The sequence below is a fragment of the Saccostrea cucullata genome, unplaced genomic scaffold, assembly GCF_032062105.1.
Source record: "Saccostrea cucullata isolate Sc308-1 unplaced genomic scaffold, CSIRO_AGI_Scuc_v1 ctg13145, whole genome shotgun sequence".
Taxonomy (NCBI): domain Eukaryota; kingdom Metazoa; phylum Mollusca; class Bivalvia; order Ostreida; family Ostreidae; genus Saccostrea; species Saccostrea cuccullata.
Genome location: NW_026921033.1, coordinates 6,713 through 17,842, shown reverse-complemented (window position 1 = coordinate 17,842; position 11,130 = coordinate 6,713). Strand labels below are relative to the sequence as shown.

At 33.9% G+C, this 11,130-nt stretch overlaps 1 protein-coding gene and 1 non-coding gene across 2 annotated transcripts; both read left to right on the top strand.

The window, feature by feature from the left end:
- Positions 1–5,259: 5,259 nt before the first annotated feature.
- On the top strand, positions 5,260–7,777 carry LOC134259023 (exonuclease V-like). Its single transcript, XM_062741616.1, has 3 exons — positions 5,260–5,374; positions 6,099–6,410; positions 6,871–7,777. The coding sequence occupies exons 1-3, from the start codon at positions 5,275–5,277 to the stop codon at positions 7,626–7,628; spliced, it is 1,170 nt and encodes a 389-aa protein (XP_062597600.1). The 5' UTR covers positions 5,260–5,274; the 3' UTR covers positions 7,629–7,777.
- A 1,032-nt stretch (positions 7,778–8,809) lies between these two features.
- Positions 8,810–8,883, top strand: Trnan-guu (transfer RNA asparagine (anticodon GUU)). Its single transcript has one exon. It is a non-coding gene; the product is annotated as a tRNA-Asn (tRNA).
- The last annotated feature ends 2,247 nt before the right edge of the window (positions 8,884–11,130 follow it).

Below are 11,130 nucleotides of genomic sequence, written 5' to 3'. Positions count from 1 at the left end.
TTATATCTAGTATGTATGACTTCACTCTGAAATTACCTCAATCATTTCCCACTATACTCTAACAATGACTTTATTATTGTGTGATGTACACACAATTACACCGGTGAATGGAAACATAAATGCAGAAAAATATCAGGACATCCTGGAAGAGAACTTGTGGCCAGTGATTGCTCGACATTTTCCTACGGGTGGATATTTTTTCCAGGACGACAATGCCCCCGTTCACCGAGCAAGGTCTACTCAACAATACATTGCCCGGAATGGAATAAATTGCATAAGTTGGCCTGCCCAGTCGCCTGATATTAACATTACTGAAAACCTTTGGCTATTGATAAAAAGAAAACTTCAGACACGCATTCCCTTCATTAAATCTAAAGACGATCTCGTGGAGGAAATTCGGGGCATTTGGACAAGCATCCGACCTAACTATGTTCAGAACCTCTATAAGTCCATATCAAACAGAATTTTGAATGTAATCAGGCTCAAGGGACATCTTACGAAGTATTAACAAGTAAGTTTAACATAATTTTTATTTTCTATTACTTTATTCCATTACAGCGAATGTTTGAAATTTGACACTTTTGTTTTCAAGCGTAAACAAAACGCCATGTTGACCGAATACTTATGGCACGTGTCTGTATCTGTATATACACAGGCTTAAATGTACCGGTACCTTGTTTAAGTAGAAGTATTATTTCAGGGAATTAAAACATTTACATTTTGCATATGTAAATATTAACTATTCCATCCCCAATAATTTCGCTGACACATATATGAATTAACAACCAAATTTAATGGCAAGCATAATTTTATTTAAGAAAATTAAGGATGGCATACGTACATCTGAAATTAATATTTTATCTCTCATAATCTAATATTCTGCTTCAAATCTCATAAGATATCCAGTGAGATAGATTACTAAACAGTAATCACAAACTGCTATATTTTGGTTACATGGTAATAAACATGTTCTTTATTTTGAGATATGATAGAAGATGTCATTAATCATGTTAATATGCATTTGCTAATTTGAAGTCCACAGCAAAAAAAGAAGCTAAAACTATGAACAAGTTCTTGTTATTTTTATGGAACTAAAATGTCAATTTGCACAGGAAAATAGAGTTATTGAACAATTTTATACACTTAATTTTTTTTTTCAGTCTAAACAGAACATAATTATCTTTCATATTTTTTTTGTTGGTGACACAGCAAAAACTGTCAAATATTTTCAGCATCAAATGAAATTCAAAAACAGACAGCATCTGTCAGACACATAGTATTAGGGGAGGTCATACGGGCATACTATCTGCTCTAGCTGTTCTCTATTGCACAAATAAAAAATATATGTGTAGAGTTATATGTGTAATAAAGAACAGAGCAGATATGATGCCCCTATAGACAGCTGTAAGATAGAGACCCCAAGGAATTTTTCTTAAACTTTTAGTTGAAAATGTTCATTGAATGGCTGACTGAATTTCCTAATTCCATGAGATGCAAAATTGCAAAAATACAAATAATGTGCTCAAATTAATGATTCCCTGAACACGTGTTAAATGCATGGTTTAAGACCTGAAAGTTACCTTGCGTGTTATCCAATGCACCTAGTCCCTCGACTTCCAAAGTATCTGGGCTCTGGTCGCTGTCTTTATTGTCCGATTTATTTGCAGATTTCCTGTTTTTCTTTTTCTTCTTACTGCCATTTTTGTTATTATTTTTATCGGTTGTTGTTACACTCTTTTTAGATTTCTTTGAAGTCTGTTTATTATCCATTTCCTTTGAAAATTCCTTCAAGCTTATTGACCACTTAACGCATACAATGTAAACTACGCATCCGCGTGATATAACACCACTGTCAGCTTCTGTGGAGATTTCTTAGTGCTTAAAAACTAACACACGTTGCATATTAACCTTTTGGAATATAACTTTATCAAGAATTAAGCAGATAAATTTCTGTGAACGAGAAAAATAGCACAAAATACCGAGCGGAAGTTGTGGTAGGATATTTTGGTTACCAGGACATATCCCACAATTCACTCTATGGTTAGGCTATTTAAAGAAAATAGGATCAGATTAGCACAATTATACAGATCTGTTATTTAAAGTGAAATGACATCCAGTTTTTGCATTGAACCATTTATTTATTACATTATATTTATCAAAATTTAATTTACCGAGATACAGTTTTTCTATTATATCTATAGTAATACTGAACATATAAAAAAGAATCCCATGAGAAAGACCCAACAAAGAGACCATCGCTTTCATAACAGATAATTCAAGCTTATCATGCTTCTGTCTAGAACATATCCAATTGTTGAGTAAGGTAAGATCTTTCTCTGTTAGTTTTAGAAAAATATGAAGCTACAAACACAAAGTTTTTTTCCCCAAATCGTCAGTGAGTCCAGATGGTGAGATCTTCATAAAATATATTATATGAACCATGAGTAGTAACTCATGAGTTATCTGCCCATTACAGTAATATGCACTGTTTAGTGACTAGTCGAGATGTATTTTTCAGAGGTTATAGTTTTAAAAAATATTGAATATTCTTATTATTAATAGTTTGGAGATCGGTAGATGTGTTATTCATATTATTCCGGAGTGCAAAAGACAGTAAACTACAGATGTGTGACTAAAGTCAAGGGTTTTTTTTCTCATCAATTTTATTGAAAATCACATAAAGTTTAATCGCTGGCAAATGGTCAATTTTTATCCAATTTCATTATTTATTTCAGTATGAAACATATGGAGATATTACCTTATATCTAATAATGGAGGGATTATGAATGATTTTTCAATCTGTTCATTTGAAAATTCATAATATGCATTTTTTCGGCAAGTCACAAATTATGCAATAATAAAAATATATATGTATTTTAATATTTATCTCATTATAAACCCTCCAAAGATCTTTCTATGTGTTCCGAAAATAAATAAAAACTATCCCACAACTTTTTAAAATGTCCCATTTTTTTTATATATAGATTTGAACATGTAACTTAAAAACAATTGTGAAAATTTTTTTTGGTTGTTGTTGCATGTTTAATTGTACTATACCTCTAGGCTATTGACAGGAAGGAGTAAAATATCAATATTTTTGCAGAAATTTTAATTATGTTTATGACACAAAAAATTAGCCAGGACCCCCCCTTTTCAATGTAGTTCGCCTCCCCAATGTGAAATACTTGTCGACGCCCCTGGATAACGAAAAGTATTTCAGATCAAAAGTCCATAAAATAATACAAAATAGGAGCAGAGCAAACACGGACCTCCAAAACATCGATCAGAGGTGGGATCAGGTGCCTTGGAGGAGTGAGCATCCCCTGCTGACCGGTCACACCCGCCGCGTGCTCCTTCTCATGATCGGGAAATAACGGGAAAATCCGTCGTCAATGCAGTGTATAATAATGGACTAACAATTAGTATGAAAAACGCCAGTCAGCATTTGACTTAATGTCAAGGTCATTGTAGCGACCATAGAACTTACGGAATGATGACTTTAAACAAGCCTGCTAAAATTATTGTTTCATCAACTTGTTTATCAACAATTTACCTCGTTGTAGAAATTGTTTATACGTAAAGCATGCTCTTGTGTATCTAATCAAGTGAGATATATAAACTCCGTATGCAGGTGATGAAGGTATTGTTGCATTAGAAAGGGAAGTTGACGATAGAAAAGTTAGTCATCACGTTTATCATAGACCTTGGTTGTTTGATTACCGTTAACGTCTTTTTCAAGTAAAATATCTAAATATAAAACATATGTGTCAGACTCTGTGGTATCTTTTATCTCAAGTTCACCAAGATATATTAAGTATATGGTATCGACATAAGAACGGAAATTACAATTGTTAACTTACAGTGCGTCGTCGATATATCTAAATGTCGAGTTGAAGGCCACAGCGAGGGTTTTCTTCTTTTCATGCTTCATATGAATACAAAAATAGGTCTGCTAATAATGGGGCGCAATTGGTACCCATGGGAATTCCAATAGATTGTTGGAAGACCTGGTCTCCAAAAACAACATAGATATTGTCAATCAGAAACTCAAGCATCTTTTTGATGTCGACTTCAGAGTACATGTGTGTACAACCAGAATGTTTTTTTTTTTGCAAAATAATTTTGCAAATGACCAATAACAAGCTTAGTAAATTTACGAGTTCCATTTTCATTGAAAAAGCAGCTGTCAATGATATCGAAAAAACCTGGGTTTTAATTTATCGTTGGGAATGGTTGTTGTATAAAGTAGAAAAGTCGTAAGTTTTTAAGCTGTTGATTTTTTTAAGTAATCCAGAAAATATATATAGTTATCTTTTTCTAAAACATTATTACATATTTAGTTAATAGATAAAAAGTAGTTCATCACTGTGTCACAAAGTATATTTTACAAAAAAATTATTTACAATGTAACAGAATTTAATTTTTTTTGTAAATAATTATTTTTAATGCTTATTTTTGACATATGCAAATTAAATTATTTATGCAACAATTAATGCTTAGACGGTAAAAAAGAAATGCTATTTAATATTTAAGGAATTAGTGTCAATTATCCTCTGGCTCTAAGAGTGCCTGACTAGTACGTATATGATAATTGCGTAAATTGATGTGTTAATTGAAGTTTGAGTGAATACCATTTGTTGTGTGAGGGAGTCAGTTTTAGAACCGCCGTGGACAATCCCGGACGTAGATATTAGATGTACTGGACATTCCGTGATGAACAAATTGCAGTTTTACTCAGGGCTATTCCGAGTTATCAAAAGGTGTTAGGGTGTGGGTGTTTGTGTGTAAACATTCTGAAGTTGCCTTTGTTTATATGACTTTACTTGGTCTATTTTTCGGATATACAAAACTTCTACAGTTATATTTCGTAAATTTCATCACAAGTTCACTTCAGTTCTAAAATTCAAACGTATAATTCATATTGTGTATATGAATTCATTTTTCATGTCGTACTTGAATTACAATTTTTTTTTTTAGTAAAAAAAAATATTGTTTTTATCAAATATAACATCGAATTTCTTTATCAAGAAATTTGTGGTAAAATCTGTCAGGAAATGTCACCGTTTCAAGTGATTTTACGAAATGTTGTTTTCAATGAAATATATAGGAAAAAAAATAATAAATTATCCAGCATCAATTTTGGTTTAAGTTTATGTAATATGCATCCTTATATTAGGTACTGAAAAAAATATGACATCGAATTCTCTTTTCATTACAGGAATATATTGTAAAAACTATAAGTCCATGTATTTGAAATAAAGCAGAAAAAGAGAAATGGGCTCTCCATCACAGGAGACTTTCATCTTTGAAGAAAGCGTTTTGACAGAGATGTTCTCTGAATGGGATGATTCTCCGACAACCAAAAGTACTACTGGTAAGCTCCTTTGTTTTATATTACAGGTACATTAGTCCAGAGCCAGGGCCAGTGAAAGGGAACTGACCCTCTGATGAGAGAGAAAAAAAAACATAACGTATTTTCTGTTGCGATAAAAAAATTCCTATTCTCATTGATAAAATTTCCTGGTATCATGGTCAGACATTAAAAAAGAACGCTTCATACCTCTCATATTGTTTTTCATTTGAATCAAATTTAAAAGCCGCAGTGGTTAGAGCGTTTGTTCTAGAGTCACGAAGTAAGGAGTTGATCCTTACGTCGCTGGTTCGAATCCCACTGTGGAACCTGGAGACCGGTCCTACGGATGAGACCGTATAAACCGAGGTCCCGTGTCGCAGTAGGTGCTGACTCGAAAAAGATCCCTGCCTGTTCAATTGCCATGTATAAAAGTGCCAAGTAGAAGCCAAAATTTGCACCGGCTAGTGGTGACGTCTCCATATGAGTGAAAAATCTCGAGAGGGACGCAAAACAACACACAATCAATCAATCAATCAAATTCTTGTTCTGGAGCTCTTGATGAAAATCAGTATAGGGAAATTTTTTGTAAAATTTATAGCAGAAGGGTCATACTAGTAGTTCCTTAAAGTATGGATAGATTTCTAGAATTAAGTTACTCATTAAATTGAGTTATATATCAATGGGGTTAAAAACACTTACTATCACAAACCTCGAGAGATAATGTGCTTGTTTTATTATTAAACAGAAAATGTCAGTGCAGTCGGCCATTCTGGAATATCAGGCGAGAAAGGACCCAGTCCTATGACGTCAGGTGACAAGGGAAACGAGGAAAAAGCACCGACTTCAGTTATAAGTAAAATTATAGACAGCAAACCAGACTTTACCAATGATACAAATATGTCTCCTTTAGAGAAGTTCCGGCCCGGGTATTTATGGGTGACAGATTTTACACGACAGAGTTGGTGTGAGCAGCAGCTGTATTACACATTTACAATACCCACCATAGCTGAGGAGAATCCCGTAATGACGGCTGGAACTGACCTTCACCTGGCAAGAGGTAACACCGTATCAATAATAGAAAGATCTCAAACCCAGCAGTTATAAAAACTGACGAAACAGTGATAAATCTGGCGATACGATTTGGAAATCTAGTAAAAAATAGAGAAAGATGTTTTACAAAAAAATTTACAATCTGATTCATAAGTTTGTTGTGCGTATGTTACTATTTCATTTCCTTCAAGAGAAGCCACTGGTTGATAGTACATGTAGGATTAATTACAGCATCTAGCCAATTATCTCTTTAAAATTATCTGCAAGTGCAGAGTAGCATGTAGAGTTACTGTAGAACATTGCTTTGAAAGAGGGAATTTTCAAATGTCTTTAAAAGTTTAAGCGAATATATTTTTTTGGCCAAATCAAAAGCCCTGGATTTATTAAATTAATGAACATTTTAAAACAGTTAAGTTATTGTTTTGAATGATAAGTATGCTTAAATTCTGTGATTTTCCTACTTTCAGAATTAGCGACTCATGATATAGTTAAGGTTGAGGTGCAGTCTAGTGAGGATATATGGGCAATTAAAATGTTAAACCTGCACTCGGCTTTGGTCACTTTTCTTCACGGAGGTAAAGTAGCGAGGGAAGTACCTGTATTTGGGAATCCATTTGGAGAGAATATCTTTGTGGTGGGACTAATTGACGAGCTCCGATTCGATCCTTCGAACTACACCATCGACTTACTGGAACTGAAAACACGCCAGTCATTAAGCTTACCTCCCAAGGCTCAAAGAAAACAACACAACTTTCAGGTTATGTTGTATAAAACTTTGTTTGATGATCTCGTGAAGGGACAAGTTTCAAAAGATTTCATGGCGTCCTCGTTACGGATTGACCTGTTCAAGGAACTTGGAGACGCCATCAAGGAACATGCTGAGAAGCAATTCGTGGTGGTTAAGAACCTCAGTGATTTGATGGATCTCATTTTTCATAAGATTCAGACTCTAACCTGTATTAATCAAATACTCATTGAATATGTGCACCAGGAATCAAAGCAGACGATAAATCACGTGGAAGTGCAATATGACGTCAGTGAGATTTCTCGATTGTATAAGCAGTACCTGGAGTTCTGGAGAGGGAACAGAGAAGCGATGGGAGTGGAGATAGAAGAGGCGTGGAAATGTCAGAGATGTGACTTCAATTCTGTTTGTGACTGGAGAAAAAAGAAGGCAGAGGAATGTAAACTTAGAAACAAACAATCAAATAGAAGCAACACGTAAAGTGGAGGGACATTCAATCTTTAATTCATCTTACTACATATGCAATAAATCTTATTTCATGAACAGTTTCATGCTCCTAATTGGTTTAGTCCTGTTATGCATGCATGTAGTGTTGCCAAATTGAAATTTGTTCGACGTTTCCCCATTTTTTTTCCCCAAGGGATCTGAAGTTTTGTATTTAAAAGTGGTAGAATCATCATAGCTATAAACCACAGGAGTTCGCGCACCAATTATTTTTTGCCGAAATTTTTAGTAAAGAAAAAAAATACGTAAAGGTATTACATTGTATTACTAAAGATATGTATTTTTTTTGTTTACTAAAAAAATCTGTAAAATGGATGGGTACGCTAACTCCTGTGCTATTATTTTTGCTGACAATGACATTTTATTGTCCATAGTACGTGCAAAATGTTGACTTTAAGTAAGACTGTTGAAATTATTGTTTCAACTTGTTTGTCTATCATATTCTTGCGTATCAAACCAACTGTGAGCTCGAGACATAAACTCGATCAACATGCATGTAATAAGGGCATTGTGCTAAATAAATAAGGGGAGTTGATGATGGAAAAGTTGAAGTCATCACCTTTATCAATATGTTTTGTTGTCAGGTTACCATTAACTTCTTTAAGGCATCTAAATATGAAACAGATGTGTTTAGATTTTTGAATTTCAGAGGGTTATTTCTTTCCCGAAGATTTATCATCAAGAATAAAATATGATATAAAAGATTGATAAAAATATAAACAAAAGAGTTTACACCTTGAAAATAATCTTTCAAAAAGGTCTATCTCTGGAACAAATTATAACAACATAATCATGATAATTAGAAAAAAAACGAATTATTTTCAATGTGTTTGCTGTGTATCTAAGAGTGATATGTCTTGTTGAAAAAAAATAAATCCCGAGAATTTTGAAAATGGTTCACAAAACATCCTAACACTGAAATAAAAAAAAAAACAAAAAACAATTAACTCACTAAATTTGTAATCTTCTTTCACAATTACAAGTAAGGAAAAAAAAAATAAATTGTAACAAATTTCAAAAACTGTTCAAGATTAATTTTTGGATTGTATGAGCTCGATTATATACCTGATCAACGGGTGAAATTACACATGGCCAACTACACCTGTAAGCAAATGTCTAGTTATTTTGTCGTTTCAATTTTAGATTAGCGATCACCTGTCTCTGTGGCGCAATCGGTTAGCGCGTTCGGCTGTTAACCGAAAGGTTGGTGGTTCGAGCCCACCCAGGGACGATGGGTTACTTTTATTATGTTCCCCAAACGAAGTTGGGGAACATATTGTTTTTACTCTGTTTCTTATTATGTTCCCCAAACGAAGTTGGGGAACATATTGTTTTTACTCTGTTTCTTCTTCTTATTATTATTATGTTCCCCAAACGGAGTTTGGGAACATATTGTTTTTACTCTGTTTCTTATTAAGGTCTTCCGTCTTCACGGAAGACCTTATAGTGATTCTACTGTTTCTTATTATTATTATGTTCCCCAAACGAAGTTGGGGAACATATTGTTTTTACTCTGTTTCTTATTATGTTCCCCAAACGAAGTTGGGGAACATATTGTTTTTACTCTGTTTCTTCTTCTTATTATTATTATGTTCCCCAAACGGAGTTTGGGAACATATTGTTTTTACTCTGTTTCTTATTAAGGTCTTCCGTCTTCACGGAAGACCTTATAGTGATTCTATTGTTTCTTATTATTATGTTCCCCAAACGGAGTTTGGGAACATATTGTTTTTACTCTGTTTCTTATTATTATTATTATTATTATTCTTTTTTTTCTTCTTTGTTCTCCGGTACTTTTTTGTCCGCGAGTGTTCTCAGAAACTGTTCACCCAACTGAGCTAAAACCTTTTTAGGGTTAATAGGTGTGTAGTGTAGGTGTGCGGAACGAAGGTCATTTTGCGCGCATACGCATGCACGTGCGTGCGCGTGATTAGAGTGAAATGACTGATATACTTAATATAGCTATAACTTTTACATTTTTTAATGAAATGATTTGAAACTCATTATATAAAGATATCTTGATAGTGTAGATAACGTGAAACTGTCAAATTAGCACGAACTCACGCGCATGCACGTGCGCTTCGCGCTGATTGGCTGAAACAAAAATCTCAATATCTTTTCTGTTTTTTGACCAAATGCTATGAAATTTAAAACATCGGCATACTTTAGTATGTCCTACAATATGATATATAACAGTTGTCATGAAAACACGCGCATGCACGTGCGCTGCAATCTGATTGGCTAAAACTTTAAATGGCTATTACTACCTTGTTTTTCAACCAAACAGGATGGGATTTAGAATATAGACAGACTTAATGAACTCCTACAAGAAGGTATGGTCATCATGCACATGCATGCACGTGCGCTTTGCTCTGATTGGCTGAAACAAAAATCTCAGTATCTTTTCTGTTTTTTGACGAAATGCGATGAAATTTAAAACATAGGCATACTTTAGGATGTCCTACAATAGGATATATAACAATTATCATGAAAACACGCGCATGCACGTGCCTGAAGCAATCTGATTGACTTAAACTTTAAATGGTTATAACTCCCTTGTTTTTCTACCAAACAGGATGGGATTTAGAATATAGATAGACAAAATGAACTCCTACAAGAAGGTATGGTCATCATGCACATGCTTGCACGTACGTGCACGTGAAATGAGTAAAATTAAAAATACGCTTAAATGAGTGTATTTTTTAATACTTCTGGATTAAATGCTTTGATATTAAGTATATTAAAATATATAGATAGTGTATACAAGATGAAATGGTCATTACGCACATGCATTCACATGAGCACGTGTGCAATGCTAAGATTTAAATATATTTTGTATTCTTCTTGGAAAACGTTGTTTGTCTAAATTGCATAAAGTATGTCTTATTTAATAGAGCTTACAGGGAATATGGCACCAAAAGGGAGTTGGGGAGCGTTTGGGGAACATCTGTAACGGTCCCCGTTACAATTAGCCCTAGTTATTATTATTATTATTCTTATTTTTTAGACAAATTTTGTGCACGCGATATCTCAAGAACTATTCATTCGTTTTTCATCAAACTTTCAGGGATGATGCGCCCTCATATGCCATTGTTACATTTGGAAGAATTTTGGAACAATTCGCTTCCGGTGCCAAGTTATGGCCATTTTTCTGATTTTAAAATGAAATTTTGTCAGTTCGAGATCTAAAGAACTACTAAAGATATGAACTGGAGACTTGTTGGAGAACATAGGGCATGACTTCTAGATATGCGGAATGTCCTTTTCGTGTGTCGTCAGTACTTCCGGTCGCTACCGGAAGCGAATTAAAAAAGTCAAAATTATCAACTTTTTTGTTTTTCATTATTTTTCTTTGATTTTAATAGGGGTAATAAAGACTCTTTATAGAATGCAAAATGTGTAATTTGTTTTAAAAACGAAAAAGCCAATCTCGAGATATTCGCATTTAAAAATTTGAAGCGGCGTTCCCGATGGCATA

Excerpts from the sequence above, each read along its gene's own strand:
- LOC134259023 (XM_062741616.1), top strand. The coding sequence starts at position 5,275 with ATGGGCTCTCCATCACAGGAGACTTTCATCTTTGAAGAAAGCGTTTTG. Across the intron at positions 5,375-6,098 it reads GACAACCAAAAGTACTACTG|AAAATGTCAGTGCAGTCGGC; the intron begins GTAAGCTCCTTT and ends ATTATTAAACAG. Across the intron at positions 6,411-6,870 it reads TGACCTTCACCTGGCAAGAG|AATTAGCGACTCATGATATA; the intron begins GTAACACCGTAT and ends TCCTACTTTCAG.